Here is a 20,411-nt window from a genome sequence, read left to right as displayed (position 1 = left end):
CTTGGAGAGCCATTATCGCCACCTCTTCTTTAGGTGGTTGCCAGTTCTGGGTTCTCCCACAGCTCACACTCATAGAGAGCTCTATCAGCCTTCTCTGAAACCTGCAAGTGAACAGAATATACAGCATGAATGAGAGTGGCGTTGGTAAAGGGTATACTCGCGTAATATGTAATGTCCTGGGATATTCCCACTCATGAAGTGTCTCCCATCCGAGACTGCTATCTGAGACGGTAGGGAAGCTGTACCATCATATAAGATATGGTTGGAAAGGTATATTTTCAGTTCACTGTAAAGTGTCCCCAGTAGCTTGAAGCTAATTTCTTGTCATTCAAAAGATCAAAACTACTCAAACAAATGTATAAATTCTCAGAAACAAAAGGTTATGTTCTGCTTTCGAAAATAGACCTTTAACAAAAAAGTTATATTCATAAGTAAACATTAATTTTTGATTACCTTTGGTCTATGTGATGATGAAGCATCAACATCAACATTTGTCAGTCAGTGAAGCATACTACAGGTTGGGCTTGGGCCGTCTTGGTCTCAGGTCTTCTGGTCCATCCTCCGGTGTCCTTGATGTAGCTTTCGAGTGTTGCCTCCCTCTCTAAAATGTAAAAAAAGGGGTTTCAGTGCTCAAATACTACATGACCATACATGGTCCTTTACAATACAATTCAACTTTTATTACATTTCCATAATTTAGCATGGGTGTGAATGGTTTTGTAAGCATGTCAGTGCACAAAGCATGACAAAGTAGTTTGATAGTGCACAAAAACAAAACACATTACTTGCAATACCATTTCCATGAAATTAGGCACAGTACTTGTCTCGTCTTCAATTTCCACACTTCCACTCTACACTCTCCAGGACATACCACATTACATCCTATCTAAAAAAAAAAGAAGCTAATGTTAGCTAAGTGTTGTCCATGATGCAACAATAGCAGCTAGCTAGCTAAACCACAGTGCATAGAATGTCTACACCTTAGGCTAGTTATGTTAACCGTTACATTTTCTGTCTTGCATGACAAATCATAAGTTAGCTTCTATCTATGCCTATCAATCTACATGCCAGAGGCAAATATACTACCAAATATGGCCGGGAGACAGGTTAAATTTGTATTTCACTGTCATTACAAGTCGTTTTCATTAATTTCCAAACGTTTCTCACTGAATTTATTTTTCAAACCCCTTTCAGGTGTAAAAAAATTAAAGCTAGCGCTGGCTAATTTATGCTAACGTTAATGTTACAGAAAGTAGCAAAGGTTAGCTTCCAGCTTCCACCAATGATACCATTGTTAATTCGGACATTAACTTCTGCAAATGTTATATAAAGCAATTTAGCATACAATTGAAGACCTACTTACCAGCAATTTTGACCACCATGGCCTCGAAAACCGGCCAACCTCTTGGCCACCTTCCCCCCACTTAACGTTAGTTTCTAGCAAGATGTTGTCCCTTCCAGAGCCGTTGAAAAAGTCTTCCTCATTAAAGTTAGGTCTAGCTACTAATGCAGTCAGTCGGCAAAATACTGGTTTTTGCCCTCATACTCCCCGCCAATCCACTTAACCAGAGCAAACGTTTTACATTTGGACTAGTAGTAGCTGCTGTTAGTTATGCTTATGTAGTGAAAAAGCTGCAAACATTTTAACCGTTATTCCAACGACCTTAGAGCTTTGCTTAGAGTACGTTGGTAGTGACGTATTTTGAAGTTGAAGGTAGCCTTTTTGTAAACCCCACCCATCACTGCCTGTGTGCAAATAAGTTAATTGAATATATTCACCATATATGTTCATGTAAGATATCCACATATATGTTACATTGCTGGGTCCCACATATACTTGCATATATACATGCTTGTACTATATATGTATTAAATATATTGTAGCCATCTATTTATAAATATAAATATAAGCTGGATGTAGCTGCATATATGTGAATATATTTTTTCCCTTGATTTTTCTGTATGGGCAAGTTAATTCATTGGTTCATATAGGCTTGTAAATTAACGACTGCAGATCGCAAAATGTTTGTTTTCCTATCCTGTCGATAGCGGTTGATGTAGAAGCACCTAGGCTATAATTATTACCTCACCACTGCTGCCATGTGCGTTTGGCACTGGTGTTGCATCTGAAATGTTCACAGGATTAGGTCTGTTGATGAACTCTGCTGACTGTTCTGTTATTTGTGCTGCTGTTCTAAGCCTATTTGTTGGTTGGGAGCCTAATTGTTAGAGGTTGACAATATTACTCCACTGCAGTGTACAATAGTCATATGTCTCACTGCTTTCCATACCGAGTTCTCTCTGTGTAATTGTGTGTATTTAATGGACCTTTTAAATCAAAGCTGAGCAAGATGATGCATCTAGTTTCCATTAGTCTAGAATAGGGACTGACCTACACTGCACACAGCTGGGTAAAATAGTGCCATTTTATTGTATTGCATACATCTTAAACCCAGGCAAGGCATAGGCCTAAATATGCTTAGGCGTAGTAACTGTTCGGGGGGGGTTAACAAACACTGATATAAAACTTAACCTCTGGGTTGTCTGAACCTGTGGCGACTAAACCCGAGCTGTCTGTTCCAAAACACCGGTTACCAGTTCAATCAACCCTGTTAAGAGTTGTGCGCATTCACAGCAAACTTATAAAGCAGTGGTCCCCAAACTACGGCCCGCCCGCCACCTCATTTTGGGTGGCCCCCCAAAACATGTCCGTGGTATATAGCATCCGGCCCGCATTGTAGTACGACATCGTCAAACTATAACCTCCGTAATTTCCCCCATTCATTCTCTATGGCGAGTCTTAACAGTACACATGTAATACTCTTTTTGTCCACTGGTGGTTGTTTTGGCGCTGTTTCGCGTTTGCCATCGAAAACTGAATAAAATGTAGGCCTACCTGCAAACAATGTAAGAGGCTTATAATGACTGCATCAGTGCTCAAAGTATTCTACAAGTTTATCAATGAATTGTTAATAACTAACTAACTTCTATTCAAGTCATATTTCTGGGACTTTCTGGGATTTTCTGGGATAATTATTTCTATTTTTTGTTCACTCATTCAAATGTTCATACAAATTCACAAAGTTCTCATCAGGTGAGTGAAAGTGGTCATTTCAGATGTTTTTGCCAGAAATTGCCAGCACTTCATAAAACTCTCATAGTTTGAGAACTTCAAATTATTTGTAGGATATTGCTTGTTCACAACTTGAGCTGTGTATGCAAAGACACAGAGTTCAGAGTTCACACATTTTGAATAAAATACACTTGGGACTCCCTGCTAATACTTTTGGGAATGCTATTTTTTATTAGTATTATTTCATTTGAGCTACATTTTACACTGATATGGCATGATTGCAATATAAACACAGCTAACAATGGTATTAAATTGCAGTAGCCTATGATTAAATGTGATGGAATATTCAACTAAGGTAGACTGCTGTTGTTCACAGCACTAAGCTATTTATGGTTACTAATATACTGGCCGTCTCTTAGAGCCAGGCATAGTGAGCTGGCCCTCGGAAGAGAAAGTTTGGGGACCACTGTTATAAAGGCATCATTGAGAGTCGAAACTATGAGTGAAACGGGCGAAACGAAGAGCACCATATTTTTCAGAGGCAGAGTAGCAAGTTCTCAAGGCTTACGAGGAGGAGAGAAATGTAATAACAAAAAAGAGCAATACTTGAGCGTCTGCCAAGGAACCAGGCTTGTGCAAAATTCCAGAATGGAATTGAAACTGGCTCTTAAATTCCAATTAAATTCTTGAATTGCACTTGCATTTAAATTGAGGTAACCAACAGGAAGCAGAATTGCAATTCGAATTGTGCACAACCCTGCAAGGAACAAGACCTGCTTTCTTAAACTAGCCTACCTTTTCACAGATTGAGTGGGCCATAGATTCCTTGAGAATCCCAAATGTATTTTTCTGTTTTAACGTGGGTTCTGCAGCTGTGGGCCAAGTTAAAAACCTTGTTTGCGCTCCAGCTTCGGAATGAGTGTCGGACGCCATGGGTATCCTTTATCCCCCAGTAGCCTACCCATCAAGTTCTCCTGTAATTGCACATATAACATTAAAGGAATTATCTGGAGTAAAATGCACTTTAGATCAATTTACGGATGATTGGGAGTACATACGTTGAGTTGACATCAAAATCATGTCATTCGGATGTGTTTTGAGAAAGTTCGATTTTACCGTTTTAGTCAAAACTTGTTAGCCTGGAAGTGACCCGGGCATGTCATTTCGCCGCTACAAAATGCTATTTTTATACCTCTTCTTCAGTTCCAAACAACATTACACTTACGTGGTAGTGAGTAGAGGGTCCCTAAAGCCAAACCGAAGTATCCCGAGGTCTTTATGTGGTCGGATAGAGAGTCCAGAATGAATTTCATCAAGCTAGTACCTTTCCGAAAATGTTGCTGCTGCAGCTGCCATCTTTTGGGGAAAGTCCGTAGGAGTCGATTGGAGTCGACATCACATCACGTGACATTTCAAAATACCAACCTGTTAGTAAGCTAGGGTTTGCTGTTGCATACAACTTCATTTCAATTTCGAAAGAAATACTGGACTATGTTTTTTTTTTTTTTTAAATAAACGGCGACAAAATTGTGAATTTCGGTAGCACGGTGCACCGATACTACAAAAGTATCGCAATACCCTGAAATTAACTCATTGAGTGCCAAAAACGTAATATTACGTTTTTCCTTCCCATGCGTTGAGTGCCTAAAACGTAATATTACGTTTTTAGCTTTTTTTTTTTAATTACGAAACTAGACACTCTAACACACCTTATATGTGATTTTGGGAACTCTGTGATGAATGGAAATGAAATATATGACGATCGTGAAACTCATGAAAACGCACAATCTGGACATTTTATCTGGACATTTTATCATAACTCGGTTGCCGCTTTGGGTCGAATCAGTGACGCACGCACGTCAGGTCAAAACCAGGCCATTTTTGTGGTTCTATCACTAGGTGGCAGTCTCGCCAGGTCTCGCTGATCACTTCCCGGTAACAGGCAACACTTCATATTTCATGAAAGACGTTATATCTCCATTTCTAGAAAAAAACAGCGATTTTGATGAAAACTAGCCACTGTTTAGCTTGGGATTTCTCAGGAACAGAGGCATGTAGAAATACACGGTTTGCACCCACCGAGAGCTTAAAGTCTCACCTTTTAATTGAGCTATTGTATGTGTTCATAGCTATAACACAGAATATGCTGTGGCTGTACAAAAATCATCAACAATGGTCTAGATTGCTGGCACTCTAGGACAAAGCTCCCAAAAACAGCTTGGCAATGCCTAATTTTATTAGTATCGATACTTTTGAGAATGACCGTGTTCTTTTGAAGTAACATGCGTGTGCACAAGGCTAGCGCCTCCTCCCCTAACCTGTGGCTGTACGTCTTTTCTCCTCACACACACGTAAGCGCAGCTGTCCGGCTATAAACAGCGAGACATGGCTGCTAGTTCAAGTGATGCTATGGTAACACATCATAATAGGCTAATATCAAGTTGATTTGCTCACTTGCATCTCACAAGTTTGTGTTGCTAATCTACCTAGGCTGTGGGATTTTGGTCATTTAGGCCTACTATTTGGGTTCAATGTAATTTAGAAATAGGCTAAGCAACCATGGCAAACTTTTACATCTGAAGAGAGATCCTTGCTAACTATCCCGCTAGCTCAGGTCACGTTTGACAATTATTGCTCGCTAAAATCATTAATGAACATTGCAAGACACTTATCTCTTCTATGATCCCAGAAAGACTTTCTTCGACTTTTTGAACATTTATTTTATCTAATAACATACAAAACATAATTAATTGCATCCACATATCCTTATGCGCAATGTGCAACTTTTATTCACTAGACTAAAACCGTGAGACAAGGTCAATTACTCTCACGTATCTCTTAAAGTGACAGGCACTCAATTACACCTACACATCACCAATATGCACTCAATTAGACCTATACACATTAAAGATATGCTTAAGTGCAATAGTTTAAAAATAGTTATAGTTTTAGAATAGTCTTCAAATTGCTAAATATATTTACTAGTAATTATGCAGAATATATGAAATATGACATAAGCCATCATTTTCCATGTGTGTTTGTGTGGAGAGAGTCAAGCAGAATCTGGGATGGCCACTGTTGTGAATGATCACACTACAGTATATTCAATATTACTGATAATGATGTCAAGGTGGTGGGGCCCCCAAATCAAATACATTTTTTAAAAAGTATCGAAGAAGTATCGAAATCGCAATTCTTGACTTGGTATCGGTATCGAAACATTAATTTTGGTATTGTGACAACACTATAAGGTATAGGCCTAACGCACCCTGTTGAAATGTGTCGCTCGAATTAGATTCCCGGTACATCCTGGCATCGTGTAGGCCTACTGGGCCCTGCCATTTCGTGATAAGATGTGAAGCATCACATATCATCTGGCAATTATTCAAATAAAAATGTGTCTTAAACACCAACAACATTAAGAGAGCATCCAAAAATAGAAGTGGCCTTAAAGCTCACCAACAAAGACAGCATATTGTCAGTGCACATTTGGAAAACTTAATAAGTGATGCTGACCTGCCAGTTGGTGAAAATATACAAGTTCAGGATTCAGCTGAAAAACGGTAGCGCTCTTGCAAAAGTCGTTTAGACTTTGTCAATCGGACCTTCGTCAAAATGAAACGGCATTGTGTGACAAGTGTAAAAATAGCGGCCTGGCTGAACATGCACTGAAATAACTGAACATAATTGAACATAACCTGAACAAAACCTACCCCCTGCCAGGTTAAGTTCAGAGCCTATGTTACCATAGTTACTTACATAGCCTGATCATTTTTGAACGTTTTGGAACTGAAATCCCAGGTTTACCACTTACTCTGGGTTAACATACCCAATTAAGTTCAGAGCCTTTGTTGCCATAGTGACTTACATCAGTCAGACTTCAAACTTTTTCAGACGAAGGACCACTTAACCAATAAAAAAGAAACGCACGGGCCACCTAGCTAAAAAAAAAAAAGATTAGACTTACTTCAACAATATATTAGCCTACACAATAGGCCTACTCACTGATCCACCTTGCTTATTGTCTTTGCACTTTGCTTATTGTGTCAGAGGATTCATATGATTTAAACTGGCATATCTTACATAGACAGTGTTGCAGAACTGTTTGGATTTACATACAAGTTGGTTCAATATTGCAAACAACTCATCTATATTATATTTTACCACGTCTGCTCGCGGACCACTTGGGATAGCTTGCGGACCACCAGTGGTCCCCGGACCACACTTTGAGAAACACTGACTTACATAGCCTGATCATTTTGGAGCTGAAATCCCAGGTTTATCGCTTACTCTGGGTTAACATACCCAGTTAAGCCAGTAAATCTCCTTTCTGGAATACCCCCCAGTACTTGAGCCATGGTGAATTTACGAAACGTAGGCTGGTCAGATTTGTAGGCTACTCCCAAGTTCACATGTTCATCACAAAATTCCCCCAAACAGCTAAGACTAATCTAAACACGATCTTAACGGGTTTTGAAATTGTGAACTTGAATCTGAAGAAACACAGAACTTTTCTTAGTAGGCTACTGTTGGATTGACTTTGTTTACTTCTGTTGTAAAGACGATCAAAACAGACTAGCCGACAGCCTGCCATGAACGTGAGATGACGTTTCATGACCAAATCAAATAACCAATCGGGCGAGAGCCCTTCTAGCCAATCAAAAAGGTGAAAAAGGCGGTACCTTCCCCTACCATCCTGGGGGAAAAAATTATCACTCGCCGTGCAGCGCAATAGCGCCATGAAATATTTAATTTAACAGGAAATTAAGGTAGAAATCTTGTTTTTTTCTTACTAATTAGTCGTCTGATCCATCCAGTCGAATGTGTTTTTCTTTTTAAATGTCGTTCCTTTAATGAATTGTATTGTATCATTCAGGTATGTTTTTGAATGTGAAAATTCTAACATTCCACATTTTCTGATCACAAATCTGAGCAATGGGCAAAGTCTTAGGACATGACATTTTTTTTATAACATTTCTCAACATTGATACAGTGGATTTCTGTTATTCTTGCTGTATTTATATTGTACAAGAATCTAGTTTATTATCAAAGTAAAATGGTTGCTTTCACCAGTGTTAGTTTGAGCACATTTAGGAAATATCACTTTTGGGATGAATGGGAGTCAATGGGAGCCGTGAATCTGATACTAGCGGTGACCAAAGAAAATTTTGCCCGATATTTTTTTTTTCCATTTTGATATACTTTTTTCCAGATTAGTCTAAATATATATTAGGTTAATTTGCATCTGCATGCAAATGTACCAGCTAATTTGCATAAGAGGATAGATTTATGAATTGTAAATTTATGAAAATTCCATCTGTTTTTGTTTTAGAATCTCACAAACTTATTTCAATCAGTCCATTATGGTCTCGCTATGCTTTCACCATGAGTCAGCCTAACCGGAAGGACGTTGGCGTCAGTATGGCAGAGAGGCCTCTTCAACATGAGGATGAAGATGAAGGCGCTCTGGCCAATGAGAGAATCTTCGGAGAGGTGAATGCAGAGGATCCCACCACAAGACTCCATGAATATTTAGAGAGTGGGAAAAACACATCTGAAATGGGACTCCCTGTAGATGAGCATTGGGAAGCCTCTTCTACAGATGATGATGTAGGTGAAAGAGTGGGTCCTGGTGAAGAGAGGTGAGTGAAATGTAATCAAATTTCATCAAGGAATGTGATCCCAACAATGACTTTCAATTAATTTATTTTGATACATTAATTTAAAGACACATAATATTTGCAGAAATTCCATTAATATAAACTGTTGATATGATACTCTTTCTATAATGATGCAATCTATTGACTTATTTGATACTCCAGCAGTCATCATGGCAGACACTCACCAGTGCCCAGTGTAATCTCCATGATGAGTGACCAGTCAATGGACCCCCCTCTGACATTTCCAGGAGGACATAAAGACACTAGGTATTCATATTAGAACACTTATAATAACTTGCTTGAGCATTTATTTGATAAAGGAATTTAGCATAATCTTCAGCACATGCCACTCATTCATTTAATTTAGTTTTATCTCCATTTTGTCACTAGGATTGATTTGGACGAACCAGACTATCTGAGCAGTAGGTCTTCAGCATATGAGCCGTCAGAGGATTCCACTCCTGTTGCTTCTAGGTATGTTTGGTAAATATGTTTGGTTTTCCCTTTTGATCCACTTTAAAAAATACACTGAAAGATGTCAGAAAGGCACTGACATCAGAAATGTATCAGAAAAGTACAGAGATTTCAGAGCTCATTATTTTATGGTACTTAACTATTTTCTTTGTTGTATTCATTAAAAAGCAAGACTGCATCAAATGATGAGGTTGATAGGCACAAGCTAAAATTGTACTGCTAAGGTAGATAAGTATACAGTAAGTATAAGTATATACTCTTTTGATCCCGTGAGGGAAATATGGTCTCTACATTTATCCCAATCCGTGAACACACTTGGCACACAGTGAACACACAGTGAGGTGAAGCACACACTAATCCCGGCGCAGTGAGCTGCCTGCTAGATAGATAGATAGATACTTTATTGATCCCCAGGGGAAATTCAAGACAGCTACAATGCTACAACAGCGGCGCTCGGGGAGCAGTGAGGGGGCCTTGCTCAAGGGCACTTCAGCCGTTCCTACTGGTCGGGGTTCGAACCGGCAACCCTACGGTTACAAGTCCGAAGCGCTAACCAGTAGGCCACAGCTAACGGATAACATCTCCATATTAAACTTAGGTTAGATACATGATTATAAATGATATAAATTATATATGCATTTATATATTCTAGCTCTCACAGTCAACATACTACAGAACCTGGAGGTGTCCCCTGTGCTGTTTGCCCAAAGAGGGCTTTCAAGTCCTGTGTGACCTGCATGGCCTCCTTTTGTGAGCTCCATGTTAAGCAGCACTACACAGCTCCAACAATGCAGAGACACAGGCTGGTGGAGGCCACTGAAGATCTGGAGCAGAGGATGTGCTCACGACACCACAGAGAACTGGAGCTGTACTGCAGGACTGACCAGACTGCAATATGTGTAAAGTGCATGGCAGTTGAATACATTGGACATGACATAACAGAACTGGGAGAAAATCAGGTTGGTGTGTTTTGTTATGTACATGACATCAAAAAGAAAATGTTATATAAAAGAAAGATGGCCACATAATTCATGCACTCTTGTATCCTTAGCTAATGCAAACAAACAAATCAGAGATGGAAAACAAGACAGGTGAGCATAGTCATACAGCAGGTACTAAATAGCAAATTAACAAAACATATAGTGCTCATTCATTCACAATCATGCCTCACATTCATTATAGGGAGAGATCAAGAATCACACATAAATTATTACAGTTTTACATTTACAGCAAAGTTTGATGATAATTATATTGTATTCATTCTCAGCAGTCCCTCCTCCTGGGCCCATTGAGTTCACCTCAGTGAAGCCAGACTCTGTGTGTGTGTGCTGGAGACCTCCTGAGGGACTGACTGGACCCCACAGATTCAGGGTCTCATGGACTGGCAAAGGAAGCCAGGGGAATCTGGAAGTGCAGGACCTGAAACTACATGTTCAAGACCTCACTCCAGGAGAGAAGTACACATTTACTGTGGCCACCCTCAGGGATGATGGCAGACAGAGTCCATGTGTGTCTGCAGCTGTGGAAACAGGTTTGGTTCCTGGACTTTATTCCTTCATTAGATCCAAGAGTGTATAGTGTAGGGTTGCCCATTGTCAATTTGTATGCAGTGGATGATCAATCTTCCATGTTTCTGTGCCTATTTCCTAAAAATAATCCCAATGAGAGAATGAATAGGGTTTTGGGAAAACATAAAAAACAATACCCTCTATAGTTAACTTACTGCTTGAGAGACCTTAATTTACTTTTAATAAAATCAATGTTGTTTCTCTGTATCTCTGAAATACTACAGTCGTACGCTATGCTTCTGCTACCAATGGAAAAACACCATCTATAAATAGACCTTATGATGTTTGTGCACTGGACGAGTGCTTTAAGTTAACTGCGTGACTGATCCTCAATCAGTAAAGCTAGTATGTTTAGCTTCTGATCACCTTGTGACACATCTAGCTAAGAGACGCTTTGTAGTCTGGTGTTTTTCCAAGTGAATTACTCCTATTGTGGCTATAAGAGACAAGTGTTTATGAGTATCCAGATACATTTAATTAGTTCAGTAAAAGTCACAAACACTGGATGTGGTGGACATTCCCTTACAAAAAATAACTGCTCTACTAGTGTCAAAACTGCAGTTTTCTAAGTAGGCTATGAGGCATAAGGTGCTTATAGCATGTCAATATTATTTGTCAAATGAACCAGTAAAACAGTATCAGGGGATGTAATATATAACATTCACACCCAACTTCTCTCATGTTTTTAAAAGAACTGCTGATTTTCATTATCAATTTTGTGTCTCTTTGATTTTGACAGACACGTAGTTAACATTCCTGTGTAGGTTATCTGACAGCCCAGTGTTACAGGCACGAACTGCACAACATTGTTTACTTTTGCAGCCAATTACTGCTGTCGTTTTATTTTATTGATTATAGCATAGTCATGCCAGATTTGAGGGCAGTTTGCAGCCAGGCCACAGATAAAATCAAACGGGCCACAAGTTGAATAGCCCTGCTGTAGCCTATAGCCTTGCTTTAGCATCTTTGTAGCAGCATTGCTATTTTTAATATTAACCCACTAAGCCTGAATGCCTAGGGTTTCTACTGCTGTTGTTTCACAGAATGTCCTAAAACCCCATTTATGTTTCCAATGGACATTTTTTGTTGACACTACAAACAAACTACAAGCTTCCAGTTGACTTCCCCACTCTATAGAGATAGAGGATGAGATTTAGAGCCTTTGACAGTAACAGTGTTCGATTAAAATTTCTGTGATTTAAACACTCCAAAAAAGAATAAGCATTGTTTCAATCTAAATATACCTTGGTTAAATGTTGTAGTGAATATTTATTTCTTGCAGATATTCCTCCACCTGAGTGTTTTACTGTAGACATGCATCTACCATCAGTGTCAGTATCATGGACCAAACCAGCAGGAGTTGACCAGGCCTCATACTTACTGACCCTCTGCTATGATGGGGAATCTCAGTCCATTGTCACCAAGTCACTTGAGCACCGCTTTTCTGAGTTGGAATTTGAGAGAGAATACAACATCACTGTGTCTACAGCACTAAAAAATGGCCAGAGCAGCTCCATCTCTCAAACCATCAGAACAAGTATGGCACTCTTGGCAGATGTTATCCATTTCTGATCATTTATTTTTTCATTATTCAAATGCCTACTAATGTCAAAAGCTATATCAAAGATCAAATGTAGTTATACTTTGTTGGGGATTGTTTTGGAAGTTTTATTTAATACTCACATGGCAGTTAAACTAAGAAAACAGAAATACATGAGCATTTGCAGTCTGAACAAAAGAGATAAACAATCATAGGTTATATAAATTAAAATACATACAGTCATACATAAGATTAAGATGAGTTACAAAGAATTTAAAACTTCTGTAATATCCCATTTAGAAGTCTAGTAATAGGATGGGAGACATTCTCTCTCAGGGCCTAAATTTCACTGCGGGATTGCGGGTATTGCGCATAAATTGTTCAAGTCCCACAACTCTAGCCATCATAATGCGAGAAATTCCCGCATACACTTTTACAGCCTGTCTGATGACGTTAATCTAATCATGAAGTGGCGTGAATTCGGTGCTATTGACCAGACGGATCAACTACCGAGTTGAATTGAACATAGCCTCATGCAGACGCAGACACACACACACGCGCAGAGAGAGAGAGAGAGAACCACTTTGCGCTTACGCAAATAGGCTACGCAGCCATGGCAAACTTTTACATCTGGAGAGAGCTCCTTGGTAACTACCCTGCTAACTCAGGTCACGTCTGCCAGTAATGCTCACTATAATCATTAGTTAACATTGCAAAACACTTGATCCCAGAAAGATTGTCTTCGACTTGTTCGTTTTTTGAACATTTATTTTATCTAATGACATAGAAAACAATGAATTGCATCCACATATCCTTATGCACTATGCACAACTTTTATTCACTAGCCTAAACCGTCAGGATGAAGGCTAATTACTCTCACGTATTTCTTAAATTACGCCTACACATCACCAATGTGCACTCAATTAGACCTACACACCACATTAAAGATATGCCTAAATGTAATAGTTTAAAAATCAATATGAAGCATTCAAATTACTACAGTATATGTTTAGCTACTAGTAATTACTAGTACATTATTAACTAAATACACTCTATATGAATTTAAACGTATATGAAATAGAAACATATCACATAGGCCATCATTTTCAGTGTGTGTTTGTGTGTGTGTGGAAACAGTCAAGCAGAATCTAGGATGGCCACAGTTGTGAATGATCCCACTACAGTATATATTAGTGATGACGTCAGGGTGGTGGGGGCCTCCAAATCAAATACATTTTTAAAAAAGTATCGAAGAAGTATCGAAATCACAATATCAGAATTCCCCCCCATTTTGAAAAATTAATTTTAAGCCCTGCTCGCTATCTCTCGATAATGGCTGGATAATCTGCAATGTGCCTATTGTCGAGGTGACTCTCAGATGTTTGAACTAGTGTGTGTGTGTGTGGGGGGGGGGGGGGTTGTGTATGCTCTACCAATCTGGCAGGCTCATTTTTAGACTCGCTCAGTTTTTCTTGCTTGACTCAAGCTTCCATGCCAAGCTGGAGTGACATACACTCTAAGAGTGGGGTCTATGAAGCCAACAGAGGTTGTCATAAAATCTGGTGTAGGCACACCAGACCTTCTCTGTCTTCTCAGAAAGTGTAGTTTAGAGTTGGCATTTTTTCACAATTGATTCAGTGTAATCTCCCAATTGCAGATCTGATTGAATAGGGTAGGTTTAGATGCCCCCCCCCCCCCCCAGTTATGAGCAGGCAGTTGCAAATGGAACACCCCCTGAAGTCGTAATTTCTACTTGTCAGCAGAACCCAGAGTGCAAACCACCACCATTAAATAAAAGTTGTAGATATGTACTGCTTATTAGCAGTTCTGTCCTATTTGTGTCTCAATAAACCAGTCATGGAAACAATAGTGTCCAACCTATATCTGTCACTATTTTCTGTCAAAATATTTGCTTGTGTGAAATACAGTGTAATGCTTCCATACAAACTGTTTTGCTCTATCTGGTAACAATTGATAACAACAGACAATTGCTAACAGACTGTAGCATCCTGTTCTTAGGAAGTGTTATCAACTTATTAAACTTGGGAATTATGTCACATCGGAGTAAAAAACATTTTCCAATTACCGCTGACGAGGCAAATCGAATGCAGCATTATTCTAGAATCATGCATGTTTGTCCTCATGTCCTCATTACATGCATATGTACCACACACCAATACACTACGACAAGAACAACACCTAACTAGCAGTTTTCAAGGTACCCCTACCAGCCAATCAGAAAAGAGTATTTCTTCTCTGGGTGACAAGAAAAAATATTACATAGACAGGAGAAATATTACGCTTCTGAGATTAGCTAATTTTGTTTACTATCAATGCATCTTGTCTGATCATCACAGGTGTTCCAGTCCCAGAGAATCTGACTGTGGGCTCAGTGACTCCAACATCAGCTGATCTCAGCTGGAGTCTGCATCAGGGGATGGAGCAGATTCCACACAGCTTCCTGATCTCCTACCACAGTGAAGGGACTGAACCACAGACCATCTCTACAGAGTCCTGCAGCACAACCCTTACAGACCTGCAGCCAGACACTCAGTACACTGTCAGTGTCTGCTGTGAGCTCAAAGAAGGGGGGACAAGTCTGACTACTTCAACACTCATCCAATCAGGTGAGTAATTACACAGAAATAAGAGAGTGAGAAATAAGCTTTAGAAATAAAGGATAGCACTCAAAGTTGTTGTTTTTTTACATTTTACATTTTAATCGGTCCACGGACGTTTCGGGCAAGACACCCTTCTTAAGCGCAAGTATGGCGATTCTTTTGGAAATAGTCTTGTTGTTACGGCATAACTACTGATCCCATATAGCTCCCCTTTGGTTGTTCTAATGGTGGCATAAAATTCCTGCAGTAACCTATTGCGCCAAGATCGGATTTGCTGATGGTTTTCAAATGAATGTCTCGTTTCAGATAGCCAGGTGTTAAAACAGTTAACGGCCCATGACATTTGCTTAGCGGTCTTGCTTTTTATGCCGGCTCTTTTCAATACATTCCAGTTTGTCTGCGCTGATGACATTTAATCTGGAAAGGCAAGTTATTCAACTAGCACACAAAATAGGGTGACCAGACGTCCCCGTTAAACCAGGACAGTCCCGATTTTGAGTTGCGTGTCCTGAGTCCCGACAAAAGCCTGTCGGGACGCTAAAATGTCCCAGTTTACGCCAATCACTATTAAAGTGTGGTCTTATTATAGCCCGATCATTAACTAAACCCATATAGACTATAGCCTACAGTGGGTATCAGTTAAGTTTGGATGGTTTCCTGCATGAATTACGCACGAATCGCGCACCATATTCTCGGCAGAAATGGCATAAACTGCAGTTGACCCAAACAACCACCAGGTGGCACTTGGGAGTTCTGCCACTACTATTTTTGATGTGACTTGACTTACTGCTTCCATGATGCATCCAGTTTCCAAGTCAGTCCAAGTCAGTAGAACAATTAGAGACAGTTGAGCCATTACCAAACATATATTAAGTTTGAGCAACATTTTAATCTGTTCCCTGTTTTAAATTTTAAATATTATGTTGTCTTTGTATTTGTGTGTCGCTTTGGACAAAGGCGTCTGCAAAATCCCATAACCATAACCATATGATAATACAATAGCGTGAGTTTATATATCTTATACCCTATATGTCACGGTGTTGTTTGATAGTGTAACGACGGTGCATGAGACACTTGGAGACTGGACACCAGAGACGGATGCGTTAAGTCAAAGACGTACCCTATTTTCCGCTATAATCAATGGAACTGGGGCAGTGAAGATTCTGAAACCCAAGTCAGTGGAACAGTGAGACAGTTGAGCCATTTGTCACTTAGTTTACATGGAGTTGACAGACTAATAAGAATGCACAGGACTGCGACGATGGCGAGCAGGGTTTGATTCCTGATCGATGCATAATGGACGCCAGGGCGGATAAGCATAGTTGTAAAGGGCATGAATAAAAAAGGCAAAAAACGTCCTTTGCCGAACCCAAAATTTAAATAAGAATGTTTATCTTAACGAAACAACTCTAAATATCAGAGTGGGATAGGTTGGGATATTGTAGAAATTTAACTTAAATTGCAACCGCAACATGCCTGCTTGCCGACGTTCAAACGACAAGAAAAAATATATCAAAGCACTTTTTTGCGTTTGAATGTAGCACAATTGTTTTTTTTTAAACAGCTGGACAAATGATTTAGCCAATTGATTATAGCCTGTACACCAGCAATTGTTGAACATTTACCTGGACAAGGACATTGACAGTAGCCCAGCCTAACAAGCAGATGTTGCAAAAGACATTGAAAGACACAATTAATCAGAAATAAATAATGTAATCTGCAGTACTTTATTTAACAAAAACTGGTCAAACTGGAGTTTTTGAAGTTTTAGAAATATTTTCAAAAATTGTCATTTAACCAGAGCTCGAATTATCTTTTTGTCTTTAAGGCGGTCTCTCAATCTCATAAAAAGTTGGCACACCCCGCGCATAGCCTAACAAGGCGATACAATTAAATAGCCTAGGCGCAAGTGGCACTTTTGCACAGTGTATGCGCACAGTAGGCCTAGGCTTTACCTTGACACATGCACACAACAGAGAGAGATTTTTCATAGAAATTGATTCCTTTTAATTCATTTCAACATATTATTGATTGTAATATTTCATTTCAATTCCACAATACAAAGAAATAGACTAACGACTAACTAATTTAGTCTGTGTCATTCTCAATTTCACAACGTAACTCATTTGAACCAGACTACTGTCTCAGATAGGATGTCAAACACAATAATCCATATAGTATAACTTATACACAGGGAAAATGCACTAACTGGCAGAAATTAATAAAGCCAATGCAGCCAAACTATGTAGTATTATAGGCTAATGTACACATATAACAACACGTGGGTGTTCAGTCGTCTCGTGTGTTGAACCGTGGAAAATTAATACACGAACAATTTTGGAATTTGCACTGAGATGTTGTCGAGTAGCCATTGAATATTCCGCCATCAGAGATTGAACAGGTGTTTCAAAATATCTGGGAACTTTCCGGAGCTCTGAATTGGCTGCATTATGGGCTAGGGGTGTAAAGATCAACCGATATGTATCGGTATCCGTTTTTAACGTGTAAGATACGGCTACATCGATACGTGAAGCCCTGTATCGGAAAAAAACTGAAATGAACCGGTCGTTATATCGATTTACTTGTTATGAATCGGTTAACAACGCTTAGACTCTCATTTACGTTCCAAGCAGCGCGTTCATCCCACTTCCGGTTTGTTGTTGTGGGTAACCCATAATTGTGGGTAATGCAGTTCGTTTTTGGTTACATTCATTGCCCAAAGTTGTCAAATGACCTCATTACCCATACATCTACTGCAACTTAAGCATGTGACAACTTTCGGTCGGCTTTTGTTTTTCGAAATCCAGCGCGAAATTAAACACTTATAGCATTCCTAAACAGCAACGATAGTCTGTAGAGTAGCCTTACCTTTGATGAAGAGATTTCCTTAATGTTAAATAATAAATTGGCCCTTGCTGCTAAAACGATGCACAAATTATTAGCCAATGATTTTGTTCATATTCACTCAGATTTGTGGCATTATAGGTTTCTGCATTAGCTCTAGGCCTACTGTTGGAACAAAATAAGCCCAGAGAGTTTGATTTGATTCATTGATTTGTAGGCCTATTTTATTCGTGTAGGGTAGGCTAGGCTATATGAGAAAAGGTCAAGAGTTTCTTTAGCACTTTTATTTTGGTATTGTCTTACCTCAACAAGGCTACAGCTCCATGAAAACAATCAAATATAACTATAAAATATGTGAAAGATCTATAAACATGTATTTTTATGTGTAACTGTGGCTACATCGCCAACAGCTGTCTGACTGCTCAGCTAGTGGCTGCCTGTGGGGGGAGCCCTCACTCCCTCCCAGGTCACTGCTGTGGCCCAGCTGAGTGCAGACAAAATGGTGGGACAGTGGGATGTGTCCGCCGCGCGTGTTTGGTCTGGGGCAACCAGCATCACCCACTCCACCAACTGCAAACCCTGGTCCACGGCAGCCTCAGCAAAACTCACTGCCTGCCAGCTAGTGGCTAACCAGCTACTAGCCACCATCAATATCCTATCTGGTCTTCTCTCTTCTACCATAACTCAGCTCCACCTTGTATTATCAGTTCTGTTACTCCAGTCTCTTTCAACCCTTCCCCCTACTCCATCAACTCCTCACCCTCTCTACTCTGCCGCTGACCTCCACCGCCTGAACAACAAAAATCACCGTCTCCACACTGCAGCTGCCACTGCTGCAAGCCAAGCCAAGCCAGGATCCTTCATCATCCACGTTACATCCACCGAGGTCCTGGCCTCACTCACAATCAACACGTCCCCCACGGCTCAGCTATCCCCTCGATCTGGACTACTTCTCGTCCCCCTGTCATCCCCTCCTGCCGTACTGCCAACCTCAACAACCTCCGTTCCCCCTCCCCTGCCCCCCTATCCATCTCCCTTGCACTACTGAACTGTCGCTCCCTCCCCAATAAATCACCAGTTATTTCTGAACTGCTACTGGACAATAACATTGATCTGCTTCTCCTCTGTGAAACATGGCAACAGCCCCTGGACTACTACGCCCTCAATCAAGCCACTCCCTCCAACTACAGTTACATCGCCAAACCTCGCCTCTCTGGTCGCGGGGGAGGCATTGCCACCCTCCATAGAAAATCCCTGTCCGTCACTGAACTCAATCTCAACCTCCCATATATCTCATCCTTCGAATACCTTGCCTTCTCCCTCCCCAACTCTATCACATCTGTTCTAATTTATCGTCCCCCAAAGCCACATTCTTCTTTTCTCTCTGATCTGGCTGAACTCCTCACTGTTGCATCCTCTCTCTTTCTTCCCGCCTACTACTCACTGGTGACTTTAACATCCATATTGACCAGCCCAACGCCCCACTGACATCTACTCACTGGTGACTTTAACATCCATATTGACCAGCCCAACGCCCCACTGACATCTACTCACTGGTGACTTTAACATCCATATTGACCAGCCCAACGCCCCACTGACATCTACTCACTGGTGACTTTAACATCCATATTGACCAGCCCAACGCCCCACTGACATCTGACTTCCTCTCCCTTCTTGACTGCTTCCATCTGACACAACACATTGACTTCCCCACCCATACCAAAGGCCATATCCTTGACTTAGTCTGCTCCTCCTCCCTACCCATATCCAACCCCCATCCTCTCCCCTTCCCACTCTCTGACCATCTCTGCATCACCTTCTCTGTCCCGCTTCCCTCACCCCATAATCCCAACAAACGCACCATCACCTACCGCAATATCAAATCACTAGACCCACTCTCATTCTCCCAGCTCAAATCCTCTGCCCTTCCCCCTGACTCCTCTCCCTCTTCCCCTATCATGATTAACTCCATCCTCTCAGACTCCCTTGACTCCCTAGCCCCTTGGAAAACTTCCTCTGTCTCTTTCACCAACTCCGCCCCCTGGTACACCACGGAACTCCGCACCATGAAACGGACTGGCCGCCGACTTGAACGTCTCTTCAAACGCACCCGCCTTACTGTTCACGCTGAAGCATACAAACATCACATCTCCTCCTACCGCGATGCACTTCAAGCTGCTAAATCTGCCCACTTCTCCACCCTCATCAACAGCACCAACCGGAACCCTTGAAGCCTGTTCTCCACCGTCAACAAACTACTCCAGCCGCCGGACATCAACCCACCCTCCTCCCCGGATCTCTGTAACTCTTTTCTTCGTGCCTTCAACAATAAAATCACTCAAATCAACTGCTTCCTGACTGCCGCCATCAGTACTGCATCCTCCAACCCCCCCCTAATCTCCCTCACCCTCCCTATTCATCCACCCCTCTCTCACTGCCTTCTCCCCCGTTGACTCCTCACACATTTTGGATATCATCATGGCATCCAAGTCAACCACTTGCTCTCTCGACCCCCTCCCAACTACTCTAACCAATGCCTGCATCCCTGTCCTCATCCCCCACCTCAGAGGGGGAGGGGGGCATTTTGGATCAAATTTAATTGAGACATAATAAGATTAATCTAAGAATGTA

General features: G+C 40.7%; 1 protein-coding gene and 1 long non-coding RNA gene across 17 annotated transcripts in view; one reads left to right on the top strand and one right to left on the bottom strand.

Moving 5' to 3' along the window:
- LOC121692798 (fibronectin-like) overlaps positions 1–20,411 on the top strand; it is a 149,769-nt gene that overhangs the window by 119,290 nt on the left and 10,068 nt on the right. For 11 of the 16 annotated variants that reach the window (XM_042071800.1, XM_042071783.1, XM_042071713.1 and 8 more), the window contains 3 exons: positions 10,475–10,738; positions 12,058–12,312; positions 14,673–14,942. In XM_042071800.1, coding sequence (XP_041927734.1) covers positions 10,475–10,738; positions 12,058–12,312; positions 14,673–14,942 — 789 coding nt within the window. Of the gene's footprint in view, positions 1–8,405; positions 8,716–8,895; positions 9,001–9,123; positions 9,208–9,859; positions 10,167–10,258; positions 10,299–10,474; positions 10,739–12,057; positions 12,313–14,672; positions 14,943–18,190; positions 19,327–20,411 lie in introns of those variants that run through there. The other 5 variants (XM_042071764.1, XM_042071745.1, XM_042071808.1 and 2 more) reach the window with 5 other exon arrangements.
- On the bottom strand, positions 5–1,398 carry LOC121693473. Its single transcript, XR_006025516.1, has 3 exons — positions 1,364–1,398; positions 454–597; positions 5–101 (listed from the first exon to the last, which is right to left on the bottom strand). It is a non-coding gene; the product is annotated as an uncharacterized LOC121693473 (long non-coding RNA).

This window comes from Alosa sapidissima, chromosome 2 (assembly GCF_018492685.1).
Source record: "Alosa sapidissima isolate fAloSap1 chromosome 2, fAloSap1.pri, whole genome shotgun sequence".
In the NCBI taxonomy this organism is placed as follows: Eukaryota; Metazoa; Chordata; class Actinopteri; order Clupeiformes; family Clupeidae; genus Alosa; species Alosa sapidissima.
The sequence above is the reverse complement of the archived record's forward strand: the minus strand, read 5'-3'. Positions and strand labels throughout refer to the sequence as shown.